This window comes from Sus scrofa, chromosome 9 (assembly GCF_054392235.1).
Source record: "Sus scrofa isolate SSC_HxYL_T2T_F1_AM1 chromosome 9, Sscrofa_HxYL_maternal_Yorkshire_Landrace_v2.0, whole genome shotgun sequence".
Classification (NCBI taxonomy): domain Eukaryota; kingdom Metazoa; phylum Chordata; class Mammalia; order Artiodactyla; family Suidae; genus Sus; species Sus scrofa.
In genome coordinates, this window is record NC_139391.1 from 44,407,300 (window position 1) to 44,432,947 (window position 25,648).

Sequence of the window (25,648 nt, forward strand, 5' to 3'; positions counted from 1 at the left end):
ACTCATTTATCAATGCAAAATAAATGCCTCTTCTGTCAAGTCGTCCCGGATCTCCTATGAGAAATGTCCTCTACCTTCTCTGCACTTCCTTATTTGAATTCTTCCTTTATTTTGGTTATTTTTGTATATAAACATCCTACTCTTCTAACTCCTTAAGAACATCCTGTCTCTCCGGGTAGAGATCTACCTCCTCTTGGTCCAGCTCTTTAAAAAAACCTTTTTCATCTCTGACTCTCACATTACCCAGCATATTGTTTAAACACAGTAGGTACTTAGCAAATGTGGACTATGAATGCAACTGCAATTAAAGCCCTGCCAATGAACCTACAGCTTTTGAAACCCAATAAATTTATACACTGAAGTCTACATGCACACTAAAACATGTTTTTCTTAAGAGATTGGAGACAGGTTGCCAAAAATGTCAATGAATGAGATTTAACAGAACATATATCTTTGGGAAAACATCTTTTCATTGATTAGCAAAGACCTCCCCCAAGTCCTTTTCCAGGACTGCCCTTCCTCTGCACATTGAGGAAGAGACTTGCTGGTAGAGTTTGTAATAACTCTGACATTAGTATGATTGGATAGCAAAGTGAAGAGTGAGTTATTCTGGGGTATTCTGATTTGGTGGGGTTTTTTTGTTTGCTTGTTTGTTTGTTTTGTCTTTCTAAGGCCGTACCAGAGGCATATGGAGGTTCCCAGACTAGGAGCTGAATTGGAGCTGGAGCTGCCAACCTACACCACAGCTCACGGCAACGCCAGACCCTTAACCCACTGAGCAAGGCCAGGGATCGAACCCACTTCCTCATGGTGACCAGTCGGGTTCGTTAACCACTGAGCCATGACGGGAACTCCCTCTGTTTTGTTTTTGAATGGAGAATGCAACAGGGCAAGCAATGAATTAAAACCACTTGGTTTTAAAGCTTCCTAATGAACAGCCTAAAGTATATAAGAAATTTCTCATTTTGAACTATAAATGCTCTATCCATAATTAGTAACCTTTCTACCCTTTACTCTGCCAGGGAGGAGAAGGCAGACTTAATTGAACAAGCTTGTTTATTTTATCTCCCAAGCAGGAAATCTTTACAAGGGAAACAATTTCAAAGGGAACCATCTTCAACGATGGCTACAGGCCTGGATTGCTATTAGGTGTTTATATGAGAAATGAGTGTGCAGAAATGAGTGACGAGATCAGGTCCTGACGTCTAGAGAGGGCCACATGGGGGAAGCACCTGCTCCCACAGCATGTTACAGCCAAACAGCTGGCTTCAATGGCCAGACTCCTTTACTGGTTTCAGGAAGTAGTAAGGGAATACTGCTGGGAAGTGGAGGCATGACAGGGTAGGTGGGAAACAGATAAGAAAGACACGGATAAGATTTACTAAGATTTTTGTTGGTTTTACTTATTTACACATATAGACAATTTTAAAAACTGCAAGATGACTCAACTTGGAAGAGAACATTCTCATGAAAAATTTAAAGAGGTGGTTAAGAAAAAATGAAGGATTCTTGTTGGCTTAGGCAGAAATGTCAAAGAAGCACGGAAAAAAAAAACAACTTTTAGACTTACATCTGACTTTGAACCTAGAAAAATGTATTTCCGTTTTAATGGAATAGACCTATTCATTTAATTTTGGGTTAGTAGCTGTTCTTAATCACACTGTCCTTCAGTCTTTACTAAAGCTTCTTATTTTAATGTCTCTGTCTCTAAATAAGTTTCTCCATTTCCAGCACTCATGTATTTAACATATGTTAAATAGTTCACATCATTAAAAGTATTAGTGTTATACTAATAAAATAACCGTTTCTTAATAGCTCATATTAAGAGACAAAGACAGCATACATTATGTTATTGTTGGAATATGTACACCCAAAATTCACATATTGACATCCTGGTCTCCAATAGGATGGTATTAGGAGGTGGGACCTTTGGGAGTCAAATGGGTCATTAGGTAGAGCTCTCATAAACAGGATTAGTGCCTGTAAATGAGGGGGACAGAGAGAGCTCTAGTCCCTGGCACCATGTGAGGACACACTGAGCAGGCACTAACTAGGAACCAGGAAAAGGGCCAAGAGCAGAAGGCCACCAGGAATGGAGCCCTGAGCTTGGACCTTCCAGGCTCCAGAAACATGAGCAATGAGTTTCTGTTGCTCATAAGCCACCCAGTCTGTGGTATTTTATTCCTGCAGCCCAAATGAACGAAGATCCATTCCTATAAATAATTTAAAAATTCATTTTGGAGTTCCCGTTGTGGCGCAGTGGTTAACGAATCTGACTAGGAACCATGAGGTTGCGGGTTCCATCCCTGCCCTTGCTCAGTGGGTTGGTGATCCGGCGTTGCCAAGAGCTGTGGTGTAGGTTGCAGACACGGCTCGGATCCCATGTTGCTGTGGCTCTGGTATAGGCTGGCAGCTACAGCTCCGATTAGACCCCTAGACTGGCAACCTCCATATGCCGCAGGAGCAGCCCTAGGAAAGGCAAAAAAGACACACACAAAAAAAAGTTCATTTTTGTCTATAATGTAGTTGTCTTCCCTAATTGAAAAAGAGCTGCTGGGAGTTCCTGTCGTGGTTCAGAGGTAATGAAACTGACTAGTATCCATGAGGATGAGGGTTGAACCCCCGGCCTTGCTCAGTGGGTTAAGGATCCAGTGTTGCCATGAGCTGTGGTGTAAGTGGCAGATGCAGCTCAGATTCAGAGTTGCTGTGGCTGTGGTGCAGGCTGGCAGCTGTAGCTCTGATTCTACCCCCAGCCTGGAACCTTTTATATGCCATGGGTACAGCCCTAAAAAGAAAAAAGAAAAGAAAAAGAGCTACTAACGAAGAACAAGACTAAAGAGACTTTGAGTCTTTTCCCTCAATATGTCCAACTTAAGGTAAACAGGCTTGATAAACGGGCAAATCAAAAAACATGATGGCCAGAAGAAAAGGGAGGGAAAAAATTCCAAAAAATGGGATAGTAAAAACCAAACCCAAACAAAAAAACGAAACCTTGGATAATAGAGACTTAACCCAATTTTGGCAAATATGTCTGATAACCCTCCCCACTAACTTTACTTTTTTTTTTTGCTTTCTTTTTAGGGCTGTATCCAAGGCACATGGAGGTTCCCAGGCTAGGGGTCCAATCGGAGCTGTAGCTGCTGGCTTATGCAGTGTCTGCGACCTATACAACAGCTCATGGCAACGCTGGATCCTTAACCCACTGAGCGAGGCAAGGGATCGAATCTTCATCCTGATGGATACTAGTCAGGTTTAACTGCTGAGCCACTATGGGAACTCCCTGATTATAACCTCTTAATTATTCAAATACCATAGGCAAAGGCCAGTGAATGGACAGACCCTAAGTATTTCTTTCCAACTTCAGGCACCTAGTAGTCAGCCACTATCTTCTTTTAGCTTTCCACAATTACCACCCTGAAGAATTCTGAAGTGCTCTATGGCCCAAGCTCATGTCAGCCTGAAATCATTCTAATGAGGGGTCATGAGTAAAATAAACTACACAGCATCCCAAGTTCCATTCACATGGCATAGGATAAAGAACCCTGGTGCAATACAAAGGAAAAGTGAAAGAGGGGCAATGTCCACACAAATGAAAAACAAGAAAAACAATAAAAATAACACAGAAATTTAAGGTAAAGAAGGGAACAGATTCAGTGTATGTTCAAAAGGCTAAGTATACACACTTTGTGATTCTGAAGTGCACTAATTATGTCAGAGAGGAGGTGGGGTGAACAACAAAGCCCTATCAAGAATTTCTGTGCTCTCAGAGTTCCCGTCATGGAGCAGCAGAAACGAATTCGACTAGGAACCCTGAGGTTGCAGGTTTGATCCCTGGCTTAGCTCAGTGGGTAAAGGATCCAGGGTTGCCATGAGCTGCGGTGTAGGTTGCAGATGCGGCTCGGATCTGGTGTTGCTGTGGCTCTGGCGTAGGCTGGTGACAACAGCTCCGATTAGACCCCTAGCCTGGGAACCTCCATATGCTGTGGGTGCAGCCCTAAAAAGGCAAAAAAAACAAACAAAAAAAACCCTAAAGTACAGAGCAGTTAATTTCAGAAAATTCTCAGGTACAAAGATGCCATAAAGATACTTTATATCCTGGCAACAGGAAAAATTTATGACCTATAGATTCAACATGAAAATGATTAATATTCTACAGTTACAAAAGAAAAGGGAGAACCAAGAGAAGAAACTGGTTAAAATGAATACCCAAGTTCACTGAACAGAAGCCATGGGGGTGGAGCTGTTCTCTTCATGTGGCCTCTGGTCCTTTATTTCTCTACTCCTAAGTGGCTCCTAACATAATTTGTTAAGTCTCTTTTCCAACCCCCGACACCCTGCTCGTTAGTGTTTGCCTGCAGGCTGAAATGCTATCTTACATCCTTTTCTCTTAATACAGAGCAGCAGACTTTAATTTGAACCATATGTTTGTCTTCTAGGGACGATTTAAATACCAGAGCTTTACTATCAATTTTGAGACTTGAAATTCTTTGTTTAAGGCAGGACAGGAGCCTGGGGCTATACCGGGCAGCGATTCTGTAGCCCTAATAGGAGGTATGTCATCAACTGGGTATGCCTATGTGGTAAGAACAAAGAGAGAATGGGCGGCAAATCAAGACGATTGCAAGAGGAAATTTTCTTATTTGGTCCACCACCTCAGAAGCAATACCCTTGACTTCCTTCTTGGCTGACCCAAGGAGCAACCCAAAAGCAGATGTAACTGGCCCAGCCTGTAGCCAGTTCCAAATGTTCACAACGTCTGTGAAGGTAAGACAGTAGTACTGTGACAACTGACAGCCAGTGCGCCCAGCAGTAACTCCTGCTTCATTTCACTTCCTCACTGATATAAGCAAACAGCTTAGAAGTAGGGGCCAGAGGAAAAAAGTGGGAAAATAATTATTTATATTGTTTATTATTTATAATATTATATATTATTATTAATTATTATTTATATTTCATAAATTATTTTCCTAAAAAAACACCAGAAAATACTATGACAAGATCCTTCATGTTTTAAAATCTGAAAGCTTCTTAGGACTCATAACCCCAATGCTTCACTTGGATTAGAGACAAAGACCAAAAATAGAAATAATTTTGGCCCTTGTTTAATTTCTCAGTGGGCTAATAAGTATAGGGTGGGAGCCACAACACTGTCAGGTATTCTTGCTAGAGACGACTTAGAGAACCAAAGGTTAAGACCCGTGAAAGAACACTTTATAAACAGGATTTAGATTGATGGACTATTAACACAGAACATGACATGGAGAAGGAACTAACCTTGCTTTTCCTACGCAATATTACTAGCTTAGAAATCCTGTGACCCAAAAGCTTTATTTGAAACTGAATGCAACAGGAGTGAACTGCATGGATCTCAGAATCTTAGTAGTGATGAAGGATGAGTTTCAAAGTTCCCAGGAGTCTCAATATTAGTTCACTCTTAAAAGGAGTCTTGGGAAGTCCTCAATGTTTAGCAATCCCTCTACCCTCTGGCTGAACTTCCTAACTAGGAGCTAATGGAGAAGTAATGCCAAAAACTACTGACTCATGGCTTGAGTATTTATACACAAGAGAAATTACTTCATGGGAAAAAAAAAATCCAGTAATCAGCTAATTTGAGAAGGGGGAGACTTGGTTTAGTTTAAGGAAACAAGGGAGGTCAAAATTGGGGCGGGGGGCAGATAATATTCGGAAGATTGAAAGAGTACGTGCATCCTCTTGGTAACGTGGTAGAAGGCTGTCATAGGACCACTGTGCTGCAACTCCTACTCTTACACCATAAACGCGGCTCCTCCACACCATCACTTCATCTTAGTAATCAGACCCTCCACAACTCCCTAGCACTGTGTTTCTATATGGGATGATGACTATCTCTGTGGAAAACGAAAGTTTAAAAACAAAAATGCTGAACCAGCATTATACTGGTATTTTCAATGAATGATATGTATTTTCCCCCCAAAGCTTTAAAATACCTAAGCAGTTAGGATCACTTAACTCAGCTAATTTTATTTTTTTATTTTTATTTTATTTTTTGTCTTTTTGCCATTTCTTGGGCCGCTCCCACGGCATATGGAGGTTTCCAGGCTAGGGGTCTAATCGGAGCTATAGCTGCCAGCCTACACCAGAGCCACAGCAACGCGGGATCCGAGCCGAGTCTACAACCTACACCACAGATTACGGCAACGCCGGATCCTTAACCCACTGAGCAAGGGCAGGGAACGAACCCGCAACTTCATGGTTCCTCGTCGGATTCATTAACCACTGCGCCACGAGGGGAACTCCTAACTCAGCTAATATTAAACGAGGTAATAAACCAATCCCTCCACTCAATTATAGATGGCACTTCCCCAACCTCTCTCATGAAAAACAAAAAATCCTCCCAATATAGGATCCTCCCATCAAACTCAGTATTTTGTTCTGTTCTGTTTTGTTTTGTTTTGTTTTGTTTTAGGGCTGTACCCACAGCACATGGAGGTTCCCAGGCTAGGGGTCAAATAGGAGCTGTGGCTGCCGGCCTACACCACAGACAAAGCAACGAGGGATCCAAGCTGAGTCTGTGACCTACGCCAAAGCTCACAGCAATGCCAGATTCTTAACCCACTAAGCGAGGCCAGGGATCAAACCTGTGTCCTCATGGATGCTAGTCAGGTTCATTTCCACTGAGCCACAACGGGAACTCCTCCAACTCAGAACTGAAGTAGATGTATAATGGGAAAGGTTGTAATGAGACACTTTGCATAAGACTTACAAACAATATTCATTAGAATTCTTGCAAACATTAATGTATACTACTATAGTCATCAATCTAAATCATATCACTTAGAAAAATAAAAGTCCAATCATTTAATCAGTAAGTTTCTAATACTGATAGGTGAGCACACTATACAAAATTTTAGTGTGTCCTTTATAGAACATGATGAACTAAAATTCCCCTGAGTTCTCAACAGAAGCTAAAGACACCAAATGCAAATACAGCATATAGGTATAACAACAATATTTTCCAAATTTAAAAATTAAGTATATGGTCTGATAATCAAAAGGCTTCTTTTGGAGAAAAGAAAATATGACCATATATAAAAAGTTCTAAGTTGTCACCTAGAAAATAAAAGCAGGAGTTCCTGCCGTGGCTCAGTGGTTAATGAATCCAACTAGGAACCATGAGGTTGCAAGTTCGATCCCTGGCCTTGCTCAGTGGGTTAGGAATCTGGCGTTGCTGTGAGCTGTGGTGTAGGTCGCAGACGCAGCTCGGATCCTGTGTTGCTATGGCTCTGGCGTAGGCCGGCGGCTACACTCCAATTCGACCCCTAGCCTGTGAATCTCCATATGCCACAGGAGCGGCCCTAGAAAGGCAAAAAGACAAAAAAAGAAAAGCAGGTAAGAAGATACCCTCTCAGGTTAAAGATAATAAAATAAACCTAATTCAAATGAGAAGAAACATCTGAAAAGTAACCCACCTAAAAGGTAATGTGTAAAAATGATATCCAGAGTAGGATACCCCCAAGTTTGTTTTTGAAGGACCATTGAGGTATCCAGGGGTACACAAGGTCCATGCCCGCCTTGGAGCAGACTAGCTGGGTTGGGGCGGGGGGGCACATGACACAATCATACCTCCTACTATATAATTATACACATAAATTGGGTTTTAGGCAAAGTTTAGGGGCAATTAGTAAATAATAGAGAAGAAGGACTTTCCTGAAAAAAGAATCCATCAAGAGTTCAGAGAATCTCTCAAGCTGATCAAAAAAATCAAGATTAGGAGTTCCTGCTGTGGCGCAATGAGATCAGTGGTGTCTCTGCATGGCCAGGACACAAGTTTGATCCCAGGCCTGGCACAGTGGTTTAAAGGATCTGGCATTGCTGCACCTGCAACGTAGGTCACAACTGCAGCTCAGAACTAATCCCTGGCCTGGGACTCCATGTGCCATGGGGTGGCCAAAAATGAAGAAAAAAAAAAAAATCAATGTCCTATTTGGACTAGAATGTAAAGAAAACTGTAACCTATTTAATTGTACAGATACCCAGTACTTTCCAAATTTTTGACTCTCAAACTTCTGAAATTTTTTTTTTTTTTTTGGTCTTTTTAGGGCTGAACACACTGCATATGGAGATCCCCAGGCTAGGGGTCGAATCCGAGCTGTTGCTGCTGGCCTACACCAGAGCCACAGCAATGCCAGATTCGAGCCACATCTGTGACCTACACCACAGCTCACGGCAACGCCAGATCCTTAACTCACTGAGCAAGGCCAGGGATCAAACCCACAACCTCATGGTTCCTTGTGGGATTCATTTCTGCTGCGCCACGATGGGAACTCAAACTTCTTTCAAAGAAATATATTATCTTAAAAACCTTGCAAGGAGAAATTTTTAAAATAGTTTTGTCATTTTTGTGTAATTTATGATAAAGAGGTAAATATGTAAAATATCTTATTTTACATTAACACATTATTAAAATTGATTTAAAAGTTCATTATAAATTATATTTATCAACAAAATGAAAAGGCAACCTACCGAATAGGAAAAATATTTGAAAATCATATATCTAATAAGGGGCTAATATCTAAAATATATAAAGAATTCACACAATAGCAAAAATATTTAATTTTTAAAATGGGCAGAGGATCTAAATAGACATTTTGCTAAAGAAGACATACACAAAGATGGCCAACAGGTACATGAAAAGATGTTCAATATCACTAATCTTCAGGGAAATGCAAATCAAAACCATAATGAGATTCCACACCTGTTAGAATAGCTATTACCAAAAACATAAGAAATAACAAGTGCTGGTGAGGATATGGAGGAAAAGAGAACTCTTATGCACTGTTGGTGGGAATGTAAACTGGTGCAGCCACTATGGAAAAGAGTATAGACGTTCCTGAAAAAATTAAAACTACAGCTACCATATGATCCAGCAATTCCATTTCCAGGTTTTGATCCCAAGAAAATGATGCTCTAGCTGTCTGCACATTCATGTTCACTGTAGCTTTATTTACAAGAGCCAAGATATGGAAACAACTTGTGTCCATCGTTAGATGAATGGATTTATTTTTTTATTTTATTTTACTTTACTTTACTTTATTTTATTTCTTGTCTTTTCCCTTTTCTAGGGCTGCTCCTGCGGCATATGGAGGTTCCCAGGCTAGGGGTCTAATCGGAGCTGTAGGTACTGGCCTACACCAGAGCCACAGTTACATGGGATCCGAGCCTCGTCTGTGACCTACACCACAGCTCACAGCAACACCAGATCCTAAACCCACTGAACAAGGCCAGGGATCAAACCTGCAACTTCATGGTTCCTAGTCAGATTCGTTAACCACTGCACGACGACGGGAACTCCTAGATGAATGGATTTTAAAATGTTGTAGATATATGCAATGGAATATTATTCAGTCTTAAAAAAGAATGAAAGCTTGCCATTTAAAAAATATTAAATAATTATACTCACTTTATTTCTTTTTTTCCCTTTTCCATTATGGTTTATTACAGGATACTGAATACAGTTCCCATTTCCTGTGCTATACAGTAAGACCTTGTTGTTTACTCCATAAATAATAGTTTGCATCTGCTAATCCCAAACTCCCAATCCATCCCTCCTCTACCCCTGACCCCCTTGGCAACCACAAGTCTGTTCTCTATGTCTGTGAGTCTATTTCTGTTTCGTAAATAATAGAAACAGTTCTATTTCTGTTCATTTGTGTCATATTTTAGAATTCACATATAAGTGACATCACATGGTATCTGTCCTCTTTCTGACTTACTTCACTTAGAATGATAATCTCTAGGTATCTGTCCTTCTCTTTCTGATTTACTTCACCTAGAATGATAATCTCTAGGTATTTGTCCTTCTCTGACTTACTTCACTTAGAATGATAATCTCTAGGTCCATCCATGTTGCTGCAAATGGCATTATTTCATTCTTTTTTATGGATGAGTAATATTCCATTGCATATACGTATATACGCACATATCCATATATATGTGTGTATACACACACACCTTCTTGATCCATTTAACTGTCAATGAATATTCAAGTTGTTTCCATGTCTTGGCTATTGCAAATAGTGCTGCTATGAACACTGGGATGCATGTATCTTTTTGAATTATAGCTTTGTCTAGATACATGCCCTGCAGTGGGGATTGCGATATTATATGGTGACTCTATTCTTAGTTCTCGGAGGAACTTCTATACTGTTTTCCATAGTGGCTGCACCAATTTATGTTCCCACCGACAGTGCAGGAGGGTTCCCTTTTCTCCACACCCTCTCCAGCATTTGTTATTGTAGACTTCTTAATGATGACCATTCTGAAGTGTGAGGTGGTACCTAATTGTAGTTTTGACTTGCATTTCTCTAATAATTAGTGTTTAGATTTTAAAATAGTCACTACATAAGACAAGACTCAACCTAAGCTATTATGGCCTAAATTCGGGAAAGTCATATGGCCTCTCTGGGTCTCAATTTAGCTGTCAACTAGGGAGGTACACTGAAAGATTACCCTAACCCATGATGCCAAAGGGTGTCAGCAACATGACATAAAATTTGGGACTGACATGATGAATGCTGCATAACTTTTTGTGACACTGTGTAAGGGGTCTCAGAAATCCAAGGTTTCCAGCCCCCTTTTTTTCCCTATATGATTGTATCTCACTATATTCATACTGGGGGTGAAAGGTCAGTGGATTTACAAAATGTTTTGGTTTCTCACTTCTCACTTTTAAAAAATGAAGCAGTCTATATTTCACTGCATTAAAGGTCAAAAATTTCCACAGTATCTTAAATCCATGCAGTGTGGAAATTCTTTCCAAAATATTGGCTTTGCTGTAGCTAAACTTCAGATCTTTGCTGTCTACTGATTGCCAACTAAAACAATAACACCGGAGTGGAAACTATCTCATGGAGACCATTCTGGGAGTCGACATTTAAAGAGAAAAGTTTCCAACTTCCTTAGGTTAAAAAAAAAAAGTTTCCACAATTTCAAAACATTCTCATAACATTTGAGTATTTCAAATAACTTTGCTTCAAGGAGTAAGCCAGCTACATTTAGGTTTTTTCTTAGGCAATCTTTTATATACATATACACACACATAGAAATTTCTCTACTTAGTCTTTGGGGACAAGAATTAGTTATTTTCAAATAGGAGTGTAGCAAACCATTAACAATAAGACAAGACCATTTTTCTTTAACAGCTTATGATCATCCACCAATAAGAAAATCTGACTGGACATTCCCTCTTCCTGGCCCAGATATGTGATTAGTTATCCAGTCCTAGAAATTCTTCCATTGCTCACATGTCCTATATTTGTTCTTTCCTTCTTCCCACGTCCACTACCACTGCCTGTATACAGGATTCTACCACTTCACAGCCTTTTTCTTTCTTTTTGTCTTTCTAGGCCGAACCCACAGCATATGGAGGTTCCCAGGCTAGGGGTCTAATCCAAGCTGTAGCCGCCGGCCTATACCACAGCCACAGCATCCGAGCCGAGTCTGCGACCTACACCACGGCTCATTGCAACGCCGGATCCTTAACCCACTGAACGAGGCCAGGGACTGAACCCACAACCTCATGGTTCCTAGTTGGATTCATTAACCACTGCACCAGGACAGGAACTCCAACTGCTCAGCCTTTTAACTGATCTTCCTACTGCCTTCCTATTCCTTCTCCCTATCTTATCTTTTTTTCCTTATCCATCCTAAATCTGATTTATTAAGCCTGTTATTCAAACTATTTCACAATCTAGAACGGAAATCTCCCCTTCCAGCATTCTCAAGTATGACTCCCCTTCTTGAGTCTTCTCTCTAGCCAAGCTTCTCTGCAGATATGCTGTGTACATTCCACTGTGGTTCGTGCTTCTCCAACTCAGTTTCCAATTGTGACCAAAATAAAATCTCAAATTCTCATCAGGTGCACAAGGCCCTACACCAACTGGCCCTGGCCGGCTCTCTCACCCTGTCCTTCCACTTCCCGCCTCATTCATTATCTCCAGCCGCACTAACCATTCTCTTACCGGCCTCAAAGAAGTTAAATCCACTTCACTCAGGCCTCCACACTACTCGTCCTGCATAGAAGGCTCTGACTACCCGGTTATCTTCCCACCAGGCATTCTATCAGATTACTTGATTTTATCACCTTCACAGCCTTGGTGAGCTTATTTGTTTATATGTTTACTGTTTATCTTCCCCCATCACAATGTTAATTCCAAGGAACTATTTTACCTGCTGCTGTATCCCCAGGGCCTTGATCAGTATCTGCACATAGCAGGTATTTTATTTACATCTGCTGACTAATCCTACTGACTTCTCCACAGCTAGCCTCAAAGAATTCTACTGATCCTTCAAGACTCACCTCAAGTGTTATATTCTCAAAAAGGTCTGTCTGTCCTCATCATCACTGTGTAAAGTTATTACACAACTTATTAAGCACCTGTCATAAAACAGGTATGTGCAAGGCAGTGTGGGTGAAACAAAATCAGCATATGGTTACAGTCCCTGAGGCATTTACAATCTAATGCAATTTTGCAAACTAAAGTGGTTTCTCCATCCTAAGAACTACTGTGGTAACTGAACTACACAATAATGAATTGTAACGTGCTTTGTAACTGCTCTGTAATATCTCTTCTATTGTATCAAATTTATCATCTCTTCTATCTAATTTGGTAGCTGTTGAACATGTTGTCACCCAGGGATACAGGCAATATGCTGAGAGAGCTGGCTGTGCCCACCCCAACCTTCATCTGCACATCTGAGGCATGAAAAAGTAAAAGATTAGAGGAAGAGTTCCCTTTGCGGCTCAATGGTTAACAAATCCGACTAGGAACCATGAGGATGCAGGTTCCATCCCTGGCCTCGCTCAGTGGGTTAAGGATTCAGGGTTGCCATGAGCTGTAGTGTAGGTCGAAGGCGAGGCTCAGATCTGGTGTTGCTGTGGCTGTGGCGTAGGCCGGCAGCTGTAGCTCCAATTAGACCCTAGCCTGGGAACTTCCACATGCCTCGGGTGGGGGCCTTAAAAAAGAAAACAAAAATTTTTTAAATAATAATAATAAAAGGTTAGAGACCAAGAATCCTATTCTTTTCCCAGCTTGAACTCTCTAGAGGAAAGAAGTTTGCATTAGTGCTCTTTATAGGAAATTCAAAGTTTCAGCAAGTTAATGGCATTTTGGAAACTCTAAGGTTTTCTATACAACCTATATTTGTGTGTAAAATATGATAAAATTAAATGATACATGCAAAAATGCTTTACAAAGTACTTTTTATATATGTAAAGCATAATTTCAGTGGTCTGAACATTTGCTGCCCAAATAGACTGTAAGTTATTGAGGAGTCATGTTTTGTAATTTTTTTTTTTTTTTTTTTTTTTTTTTTTTTTTTTTTTTTTTTCCTGTTCCTTGATACCTGAGCAAAGAGTCTTTGTTAAGAACAGATAAGATTTCAGGTAACTACTACAAATTCTTAGTTCTAGACTTGGTAACTCTGCCTTTCAGAAATAAAGTTCTTTATTCTGCAAACAATCAATGCTTATTCTGGTTTATTAATGATAGAAACATCTTTCAAATAATTTTACAGAAGATCAGCTTGTGACTGCCATTAAAAAGAATTTTTAAATTCTAAAACCAGAAAGAAAACAAAGTATTCACTTGGGCTTCATTCTCTCTAGAAACAGCACTAGAAAAAAATGCATAGGTGAGAATTTAAGCACACAAATTCTTAAACTATGGAATGATATTGAATCTTTTAAGACCTATAACGCTCATGTCCAGGGAACACATACTCTTGGAAGAGGGCTAGCATGGGCATGTATGTATGTATTTAGGAGGCGGCCACGCCTTCGGCACACACAGAAGTTCACGGGCCAGGGATCAAACCTGTGCCACAACAGCAACCCGAGCCAGAGCAGTGACAATGCCAGATCCTTAACCCTAGCCACTACACCACCAGGGAAATCTGCATGGGCTTTATAATAGCTATATTTTTATAGTAATACCAAGTATTAAATGTAAATTGTCACATTGCTTCATATAAAATGTAAAAATAAATTACTCTAAACACAAACATCCCCAGAACAAGTTATTCATCTACATTTGAATAGGATTCTTAAGTTTTTATTAAAACCACTATGTAAACATTGGCATAAGGAAAACATGAATTCCTTAAACTTCCTAAACTGTATTTTTATTAATTCCATAATTTGCTACTATAACATATGTGATAATTTAAAAATGAGGTGCTTAAGACTAACTATATATATATATTTTTTTGGGGGGGGGGAGGGGCTTTTCAGTGCTGCAACTGCAGCATATGGAAGTTCCCAGGCTAGGGGTCAAATCGGAGCTGTAGCTGTTGGCCTACACCACAGCCACAGCAACTCAGGATCTGAGCCACGACTGGAACCTACACTGCAGCTCATGGCAATGCTGGAGCCTTAAGCCACTGAGTGAGGCCAGAGATCAAACCTGCATCCTCATGGATACTAGTTGGGTTCATTCCCTCTGAGCCACAACAGGAACTCCCAAGACTAACAACATCTTAAATTAAAAAAAAAAAAAAAAAAAAAAAAAACTCCTTTCTCTCTTATGTGTTTCTGTCATAATATAGTTCTAGCGTACTGAGATTTATAATAATTTTTTCATCAAAAAGACTATCAAAAGATCAAGGATCTGAAACTTACTTTTAGCTTTTAGAATAAAAAATGGATTTCATTACTTATCTGACTTCATCCTGCTAGAACCATCCAACCTACCTCTCCAAAATTAGTCATGCTGTAGTCACTTTCAACTAGAAGCATTTCTCCCATTGATCCATCAAGTTCAATGCAGACTTAGAGGATAAGAATGGGCATTCTATCTAATTTATGCGTAAGAAGGGAGGTTCAGGCAATGATTGAGAAACTGAGTAATGACAGCATGTAGGAAAGAATGCAAAGACAATGTCAGATATACTGTAGCAGGGCACAAAACTGTAAGAGCTCATTGATTCTTTGCTTTGCTCTGAAAACAAATAATGAAAGTGCAGACTTTAGGTAAATGAAGTAAAAATCTTGTCAAAGTGTATGTACTAATACAGAGAGCCCAAGGCTGGCTGCCAGCACTCCTAGGAGTCCGTAATTACACACCAGCAGGTACAGACTCATATTGTGACTACACGGATTTGTTTTAACTATTAACAAAGAAAGGCGGGAGTTCTTTTGTGGCACAGCAGGTTAAGGATCTGGCATTGTCAATGCAGCAGCTTGGGTGCCCAGGAACTTCCACAGGCCATGCGTGAGGCCAAAGAAACAGGAACGTTTTAAAATCTCCTTACCCAAGTATTTGTCAGTACAGTTTCGAAAATCAAGTATCACCAACCCCTGCACCCTCCTGCCTTTTTTTGGGGTGGGGGGAGGGCTGTGCCTGTGGCATGCAGAACTTGCCAGGCCAGGGATGGAACCCCAGCCACAACAGTGATGTGAGCCAGAGCAGCGGCAATGCCGGAACTTTAACTGTGAGGCCATCAGGGAACTCCACCAACCCCTGCTTTTATACTTGATTTCTCAATACAAAAACTAAAAGCCATACAAATTTCCTTTAACTAAATCAAAATGGTTCTGAATTCAAAATCAAGAACCAAGGAAGCATACAAACTTTTTCAGTCTTTGATCAGTGGAAGTAGAATAAGACTGCAGCAGAAAAAGAGGGCCTTCTTTTAATTCACTACCCAAATCAATAATCCAAAGAACCCTACAATAACAGATGTGGTAGGCTGAGTAAGAGCCCTTCAAAGATTGCCTTGTCCTGATTCATGGAACTTGCGAATGTGTTACCTACTTCTGCCAATGTGATGAGGAGGTCATCCTGGATTAACCAGCAGGGCCCAATGTAATCACAGGGTCCTTCGAAGAAGGAAGAAGGGGGATCAGATTAGAAGTGGGAGATGTGACAATGGAAACAGGAGGTGGAGGAGTGATGTGAGGAGAGCACTGGAACCAAGGAATGCAGACAGCCTCTGGATGCTGAGACGAGCAAGGAGATAAATTCTCCAGAGCCTCCAGATGGAACCAGTCCCACCAATACTCTGATTTCAGCCCCACAGGACACATTTCAGATTTCTGACCTCCAGAACTATAAAAAGATAAATTGGTATTGTGTCAAGCCACTAAGTTTGTGGTAATTTGTTACAGCAACAATAGACAAGTAACACAACATTTTATTACACTTTTAAAGACTGTAAAGCTTAGTAGGTGTTACTACCATTAATTGCAGTTACAACGAATAATTATAAAAGAGGGCTTGAAATTGTCAGACCTTTCCATCCTACCCACCTTGTGAGAACTGTCAGCATCTAGAGAGCTTTAGAGAATATAAAATATACATAAGGGCAAAGGCAAAACATGAATTTATGTAAGATAAAGCAAGCATCTAATTCCTGTCTACTACGTACTGAGCAAACATAGGACACAAAGAGCTTACAACTGTAAAAGTTCTAATCAGTCCAACTTAGATAAATAAAAGGCTAGGTGACATTCCAAGGATGTAAAAGTAGAACCTAGAAAGTGGGCAGAGTTACATTCACAAAAGAAACTGTGAGAAGAAATCACCAACCTGCAAGGGTACACATAGGGTACTTCAACCTGTAATATAAATTTGAACCGTCAATTCCCACCTGATTAAAGAGGGAAATCTTAATGTCATTTTTTTCCCCATGGGCCATGCTGGTGGCATGCAGAAGTTCCTGAGCCAGGGATCGAGCCCGTGCCATAGCAGTGACTACAGCCACTTGCAGTGACAACAAACACTGGATCCTTAACCCGCTATGCCACCCGGGACCTCCAGGAGGGAAATCTTTAGAACTGCTTCCTACCTAGGCTTTTAAATTCTAGCTACGCTTCTGTTTACTACATGAGACTCCTTTCCTATGCACCTGGGGACACACAATACTGAAAACTGACAGAAAACAAAAATGGTTTACTTTCATATTTATAGCTTCTATATAGACTGCAGTCACTTTCTTCTATCAATAGGTGGTGAGCTTGCATTGGTTAGGCAAATGCTGGCAGTTTACTTAAACTGAAGTGTGAGTCCATTGAGGCAGATGAGCAGATGATTGAACTCTGAGGATAAAAAGAGATGGACTGCCTTTAAGTCACTGTAAGGTCTATTCTTCCTAAATGACCACAAAACCACAGCCTTAAGAATGAGCATGCTCTATATCAGCAATGACACAAATCAACCTTTTCAAGTGAAGGTGAGAGGGCATACAGTACTCTCAGGTTTTTTGGTTTTACTTTATTTTTTATTCCTTACTTCTTCTTCTTTCTCCCCAATGTAGCCACATCCAAAATGCATGAAAAAATAGCACAGGAGTTCCCATCCTGGCTCAGCGGTTAACAAACCCGACTAGCATCCATGAGGACGTGGGTTCCATCCCTGGCCTTGCTCAGTGGGTTAAAGATCTGGCGTTGCCGTGAGCTGTGGTGTAGGTCACAGACATGGCTCGGATCCTGTGTTGCTGTGGCGTAGGCTGGCAGCTACAGTTCCAATTCAACCGCTAGCCCGGGAACCTCTATATGCTGTGGGTGCGGCCCTAAAAAGACCAAAAACAAACAAACAAAAAAAGCAGAAATGTATTTTGAAAGCGTATTAATTTTCAAGCAACATACACACAAAAATCCTTTTCATGATACTTATTTCTGAATAGATGGTTCTTGCTTTAAGAACCTTGAAGGAATATCTTCTTTATTCCTATTTCGCATCCTCAGCATGCTTCTTACCTGCTATTTTGATATTCAGATTGGCGTCTAAAAGCAAATTTTCAGCTTTTAGATCACGATGAACAATGTTCCGACAGTGACAAAAATAGACGGCTGCAACAATCTGTTTGAACTTCCGACGGGCCTCCTTTTCTGCCATTCTGCCATGGGCCACCAGGTGGTCTGCAGTGAAGAAGAACACTGTCAGTTCTCGTTTTGGACAGTGGTATAATTTCAAAAGTAGCTGGAAGGAGGGATGCTCAGAATGTGAATGAGTCAAAGAAGTGAAACAAATAAATGGAAAACAACATACAGTCCTGATTTGCATCTGTAAAAATTCATTAGTACTCAGTACCCAAACTCTATTAAGTATAAATTCCATTACACATACATATGCTTAAGAATACACTTGCCTGACCATAAGAGCCCTGAGGGACACACGTAATGGTATTCTCCAAGTGTCAGAACACTCAACACCTTCCTGCTCATATCTAAGTTGCAAAAGATTATAAACACGCAGCAAACATGCACATGGAGATAAGTATCAGCAATATTTCCTGTGCTAAAGAGTGAGTCAAAAAGCAGAGCCACAATAATCAATCATTTTAGGAAAGGGTAGAGAAAAATTAGTCATTGCTAAGGGGGGAAAAACAAGCTTCATACAGGGCTGCTTTATACAGGGCTCTGTTTAAGCTAATATCTCTTTCTGCTCTCTCAAAGTTTTACAATTTGACATAAAAATATGCTTAATTGGTGACTATTCTCTGGAATGCAGAGTAATGTGCCTGCATCTTTACATTTATTGTGCTTACTAAATATTTTTAAAACTGTTATTAATATTTACAACTAACATCAATAGAAAACCACGTGAAGTTTCTACTACTTTTTTTTCTTTTGGTCTTTTTAGGGCCGCACCCACGACATATGGAGGTTCCCAGGCTGGGGTCTAATAGGAGCTGTAGCTGCTGGCCGTGTTTACACCACAGTCGCAACAACACCAGATCCAAGCCTTGTCTGCAGTCTACACCATATAGCTCACGGCAACACCGGATCCTTAACCCACTGAGCAGCAAGGCCAGGGATCGAACCTGCAACCTCATGGTTCCTAGTAGGATTCGTTTCCACTGCGCCACAACGGGAACTCCTCTACCACTTTAAATGAAATAATTTTATTGGCTATGTTGCTAAGATATAGCAAAAGAACTTACACGTGATAAACTTTACAATTCTATAAATCAGGCTATTATATTTAAAAATGAATTGATTGATACATAATATCATAAGTTCTTTAAGTACTTTTTCCTAATAGTGGCAGTAGGTTTGTATTGAAGCAATGACATACATATCCATAACCCAGTTCATCTAACAACATAAACAGGTCATGACAGCTGATGGGATTAGACATGTCAGCAACACAGTTTGCTCTGTTTGAAATTTCTAAGTCTCATCAGCACTATCCTTAAACTGACTGATCTAGTTGGGGAAAAGACACACTTGCCATCATGAGCATCCTGAGAGAGTGGAGCAGTGGAAAGTTAAACAACACAAGTATTTATTAACAGTAGTCAGTAATACCAGGAGTTCCCACTGTGGCTCAGTGGGAATGAACCCAACTAGTGTCCATGAGGATGCAGGTTCAATCCCTGGCCTTGCTCGGTGGGCTAAGGATATGATGTGGCCATGAGCTGTGGTGTAGGTCACAGACACATCTCACGTCCTGTACTTCTGTGGCTGTGGCAGAGACCAGCAGCTGTAGCTCTGATTCGAACTCTAGCCTGGGAACCTCCATGCTGCAGAGTGACCCTAAAAAGCAATAAATGAATAAATAAAGGGGGAAAAAAAGTAGTTTCAGTCATACCACCCAATTGTTTGGGGACTATCTTAATCACCCACAGGACCAGTCAGGTATATATCTCTTCTTCATCATCACAAAGAGGAAGTTTGAGATAAAACATATGCTCTAGAAACGACTGCCAAGATAAAGATCTTAGAACAAGAAATAAGGGAGGGGGGTCTGAAGAAGGGGAGCTAAAGGACAATTCATCCACATAGTAGATTTTTTAATAAATCAAACTACATTCTGACCACAAACTACATTCTGTACACTGGAGACCAAATACTACAGTAATTTTACAACCATGTTATAAGTAGATTGTTTTAATCAGTAAAAACACCCCTCTCAAAGGAGCTGCTAAAATTGTTAGTTATCAATAACCACACACAAGATCTTTGAAGTATCGCCCTCAGAAACAATCATTATTACAGCCAAGATGACCAATTTAATTGACAAAAAGAGAGAAAAGAGTAAGTCTTTAGCTTAGATGTTAGAAGGACTGAGCCAGAGCTTTCTACAGGAGTTTAGAAGTGGGGAAAAATGAGCTCACACTCTAGTACGTTTAGGCTTCTGGTGAGATCTGTCAAATGCACTTTAAACAACACGAAGTCCCTAACTAGGGACAGCGAGTGAATACAAGCTGTTAAGAACTGGACATCCGTCAGATGTGGACACCATGCTTCATTTTTAACAGGCCATTCTCTAACAGTGCCTGCTCCTTTGACCCACTATTTCTCTTAACCCAAAGCCTAATTATTCTAATAATATGTTTTAGCTGCTAAACTTTGTCTAATTAAAGAGCTTTAAAGAGACAGCTTTTCTTGAGAAACATAAAAATAAACCCTTATGAAGGTTTACCATCAGAAGCTCATTTGGCCAAACCACCCATTAATTAAAATGCCCAAGAGACATTCATCTGGCAGTAAATACTAATTACCAGAACACATCAAAGAGTTTCTTAAATACAACAGAATGATTAATTTAACGATTTCTAAAATAAGTGATTTTCTTTTATTTAAAAAACCCTTTATATTTTCTAAGTACTTTGTTTTCTTAAAATGATTGGAAAGTTCTCAAAAAATGTTACATAGGCCAGGAGCTGGTGGAATACAGCCTAGTTCTATTTTATCTCTTCAATGGCACACCGGTTGTCCTTGGACCAATCATTTACACTGCCAATATCTCCACCTCTTGATCTGCTAAATAGAAATAAATTCTGTTACACACTATGGCCAAAGAAAGAATGGCACATTTGGGAATAAACTCATACTCTGAATTAAGAGTTATCATACATGATATAACTTTAACTTTCAAGGACATTTGAAAAGCTTTTTTTTGTTGTTTTAAAAAAAAAAGCTATGATACTATGCAAATACTATTTCAGTGTTTGATTAATAGATTGTTAAGGATCTTTGCTCAAGATTTCCTAGATTTGCTTGAAAATATTATTATACACCAGTTGTCTCTGCTATATAAGTCTGGTTAAAAGGTATCTGAAATAGTATAGTGGATACAAGAGCTTAAACTATACAATACTTTCCCTAAAGATACCTACAGTATCTCCATAGCTATGAATATAAAGAAGATAGACAATTCATTTTTCTTAAAAAATTGTTGGCTGCAAACATCAGATGACTTTCCTAGCCATGTGTCTGACGTTCAGGTTTTCTCATCTTTGCGAGTGTTGTGCTTTCCTCATATATAGGACCTTCATACTAGCTCACTGTCATTCAGACTTTAGCCTCTGCTTTTATTTTTGCCCATCTTATTACCTCCAATCCCATTAGTTTGCTTTCAGTGTAAACCTACAGGGTCTAGTGGGTGTGCCAGGAAGCCAGCAGCTTACAGTGGTTTTTGGTCCCTGCTGAAATTGCCTTTCAGCTGCCTGCTGACAAATGGCTGCTTTATGTTCATGTGTGCTCCATAAGGCGGGCAGCAAAAATTCTTCAAGCTCAAATATGTTTAACTTTCAACGAAGAAACCCAGAGCAGCAGCCCAGCCTGAACTTCACACAAAGTCACAGCATTAGAATAAACAGTGGGTTGATTTCAGAAGGCAAATGAAATAAATAGCTCCAGAACCACTCAATATTCAAAGTAAAATATATGCTGAAACTTGTCAGGATAAAGCCCAGTTGCAAGGAACTCTAAAGAGTCCTGCTTCTTCCGGGACAGTTCAGTGAGCTTGTTCTCCTAACTACTGGGCGAGGTGCCCTCCACATCTCCAAACCCAAAGATCCCAATCTATAGCCACCACCCTGGCTTCCGAGATTCCTGCCCCGACCCCACCCCTAGACTGTCTAGACAATCTTCAACCCATCACAGTCAATCTCCTCTCACCACCAATTAACTACTTAGCTATTTAGCTGTCACTCTACCTCTGGGGCAAATCTGGTTTTCCCCTATCACGACTTTAATCATTTCAACCCAGTCTAGGATGAGGTGACTCTCAATTAAAAGGTGAAAATGGTTCTCCTGTTTTCAAGCTCTTATCAAGAGTAAGGAGTCTTGGAGTCTTGGAGTTCCTGTCAGGGCGCAGCACAAAAATCCGACCTGAAACCATGAGGGGTTCTATTCCTGGCCTGGCTCAGGCTCACTGGGTTGGGGATCTGGTGTTGCCGTGAGCTGTGGTATAGGTCGAAGACATGGCTCGGATCCTGCATTGCTATGGCTGTGGTTGTGGTGTAGGCCGCAGCTGTAGCTCTGATTCAACCCCTAGCCTGAGAACCTCCATATGCCTCAGGTTCGGCCTTAAAAGGCAAAAAAAAAAAAAAAAAAAAAAAAAAAAAAGAGTAAGGATTCTTAAGTTCTCTTTCTCACTTTTCAATCGCCATAAATCACTTGGCACTGGATTTCTAAATCTTTTTTTTATCCACTCTTCCTCACAAAATAAAAAGTATTGACACTAAGGGATTTATACACCTCATAAGGAGTATGTCATTAGAGTGGAGGGCATGAATTCTGAAGTTTCACACGTATCAGAGCATCGACATTTATAAAGTTAGCTTCAGAATTCACTGTTTGTAATTTCGTCTCAATCTGACTCAAAAAGAAATATCTTGTGGTACATTTAGATGCTAACCTTTCAAAGAGCAAAAATACACATAAGGCAGTCTTAACTTCCCTAGACCAGCTTCACTGGTGTGTCAGAGGCATGCCACTAATGGGGTAGTGGTGGGGAGCCAACATTTCTTAAAATAAGTCACTTTTCCACTATAAACAGACAGTGCCTCCATTTGTCTGCTAAGTCTACGACTCATAACTGATCCAAAACACTAGCTGAAAATGAACATACCCTGACAGCGGGTCAAGCAACAGGGCAGAAACTTTTCATTTTTCATGATGAAGAGAGAACCCAGGCTAGAATGGGGAAAAGGCAGCTTGTGTGCTAAGCTTAGGTGGCTACCTGAAAACATTTCTGCCAATTCCAAGCTAACCACCGCTAGCAGTTCTTTGCTTTGCCACTCAATTCTATCATTTCTTCTTTCTACACCCATGGAAACGACTTCCTGTTTATCAAACAAATGCTTCTTTCCAAAAAAGCCAGGGTGAGGCCAAGATAACTCAGCTGCCTGGGAACAGGTTAACAAGAGTGCACTCACTTTAACATCACACTGCCCCTAACTTTCAGGGGCCCCAAGCTGCCAGTGACCAGAGGAAGAGGGCTTTTTATTTTGTTATTCTTGCCAACTACCTCATACCAGGCTTCTTTATTTGTTGCTGCTTCTTATTACAATTGCTTTCCTTTATCCTTCCTGTGGTCCAGGCCAAAAACCTTGCTGTCATTTTTCATTCACTTTCCCCAACACCTCAAATCCGAGCCAGCAGCAGATTTTATAAACTCTGCTGCTAAAATATATCCAGAATTCAACCATTCCTCACACATCTTCCCATCCCACTCTAGTGCCACCAACCTAGCCCAATGGCCATTCTCTCCGTCCTGGATCATTGCAGTACCCTCAGATTATTACTCCTTACCAGCCTCATAGATTCTGCCCTTGGCCCACTGCGATCTACTCTCAAGATGACAGCCAGAGTAATTATTCTTTTTCGTTTTACTTTTTATTTTGAAATAATTACAAATTCACAGAAAGTTGCAAAGATAGTACAGAGAGACCCCATGTACCATTCATCCAGTTCCCCCCAGTGGTTAAATCTGACATAATTACAGAATATCAAAACCCAGAGTTTGACACAGGTTGTGTGTGTGTGTGTGTGTGTGTGTGTGTGTGTGTGTGTGTACTCTTCTTTTTATCACATGTGTAGATCTGTGGACCTACCACTATTTGGAGTTACTACTGAGTATTCTTGCAGGCATAAAAACAAAACACACACACTATATGTGTTTCCGTCTAACCCAAAAATTACTTTTTCCTTCAGAGTTGTGAGAAAACACAATTCTTTGCAAAGCACAGTCACAAGACATGCTTTAGTTCTAAAGGTTTTTTGTTTTTTGCTTTTGTCTTTCTGTCTTTTCTAGGGTCTCACCCACAGCATATGGAGATTCCCACGCTAGAGGTCTAGTCGGAAGTGTAGCTGCCAGCCACAGCCACAGCCACAGCAACATGGCTGTAACCTCCAACACAGCTCATGGCAACGCCGGATCCTTAACCCACTGAGCAAGGCCAGGGATCGAACCTGCAACTTCATGGTTCCTAGTCAGATTTGTTAACCACTGAGCCACAAGACGAACTCCAGTTCTAAAAGCTTTAAACTAGAACTATTTCTATTCCATTGCCTCTTTACTACATACAAGAGTACTTTATGGAGTTCCCTTGTGGTGCAGCAGGTTAAGGATCTGGCATTGTCGCTGCAGCAGCTCAGGTCACTGCTGTGGTGTAGCTTTGATCCAGGGCCTGGGAATTTCCACGTGCTCTAGGTGCCTGGTGGGGGGAGGGGGGGAGAGTGCTTTGCATGTGATGGATACTTAATAATTACAGATTAATTCAAGGAATATCAATTGGAAGAAAACTATAAACTTTTATAAAAAACATTTTAGGAGTTCCCGTCGTGGCGCAGGGGTTAACGAATCCAACTAGGAACCATGAGGTTGCTGGTTTGGTCCCTGGCCTTGCTCAGTGGGTTAAGGATCCGGCGTTGCCGTGAGCTGTGGTGTAGGTTGCAGACATGGCTCGGATCCCGCGTTGCTGTGGCTCTGGTGTAGGCCGGTGGCTACAGCTCCGATTCGACCCCTAGGCTGGGAACCTCCACATGCTGTGGCAGTGGCCCAAGAAATGGCAAAAAGACCAAAAAACAAAAAAAACAAAAAAAAACCATTTTAACCTTTCATTTTGCCACTAACAAAGCTTTTTTAAACTAGGCACTGTTTATGTTAAGTCTTTTTAAAAAGCATGCCATTCTTTTGATAAAAAGTCTATTACATTAATGTATAAAGGAAGATTTGTTTTCTGATAGCTACTTAAAAAAATTCTTCTAGACTAAGCATAAGCCAAGAAGCCAATGAAACAGGATGCCATATAACAGGCCTTTCAAGAATGTTATTCAGACTTTTTAGATGAAATACAAATGTTTCTCACATTACACCAATATACTAGCAAAGGTGGCTCAGCGAATTTTGTAATACAGAGGTTCTTCCCTGCTTCCTAGAATATTCTGCAGGCTCCTAATCCAGCTCATTCTTTAAAATCCAGCTCAAAGTCCATGTCTCCCAAGTCTTCCCTAACCTACTCACCTACTCTGGAAGAGCTGGTCCATAATTTATCATGGCATTTAGTCTACATACCTCGGTAACATCAGTGAACAACCGAATTACAGTTGTTTCCTTTTTTTCCTTTTTTAGCTGCCCTGGGGCATATGGAGTGTTCCCGGACCAGGGATCAGATTCTACCCATAATTGTGACCTAAGACGCAGTTGCAGCAACACTGCATCCTTAACCCGCTATGCTGGGCCGGGGACTGAACCTGGGTCCCAGAACTCCCAAGACACCGCCAGTCCCGTTGCACTACAGCAGGAACACCTACAGTTGTTTCTTAACATGTGTATCTCCCCCTCTAGACCACGGATTCTTAGTCCATGTCTAGAGGAAAACCATTCATGGATGGTTTTCCAGCCATGAATCTCTGTGAGGTATAGGAAAATAC

At 40.6% G+C, this 25,648-nt stretch overlaps 1 protein-coding gene across 30 annotated transcripts in view; it reads right to left on the bottom strand.

The window, feature by feature from the left end:
* Positions 1 to 25,648, bottom strand: part of SIK3 (SIK family kinase 3) — a 293,253-nt gene that overhangs the window by 58,469 nt on the left and 209,136 nt on the right. For all 30 annotated transcript variants that reach the window (XM_084976167.1, XM_084976169.1, XM_084976168.1 and 27 more), the window contains one exon: positions 17,735 to 17,896. In XM_084976167.1, the coding sequence (XP_084832293.1) occupies positions 17,735 to 17,896 (162 nt within the window). The remainder of the gene's footprint in view (positions 1 to 17,734; positions 17,897 to 25,648) is intronic.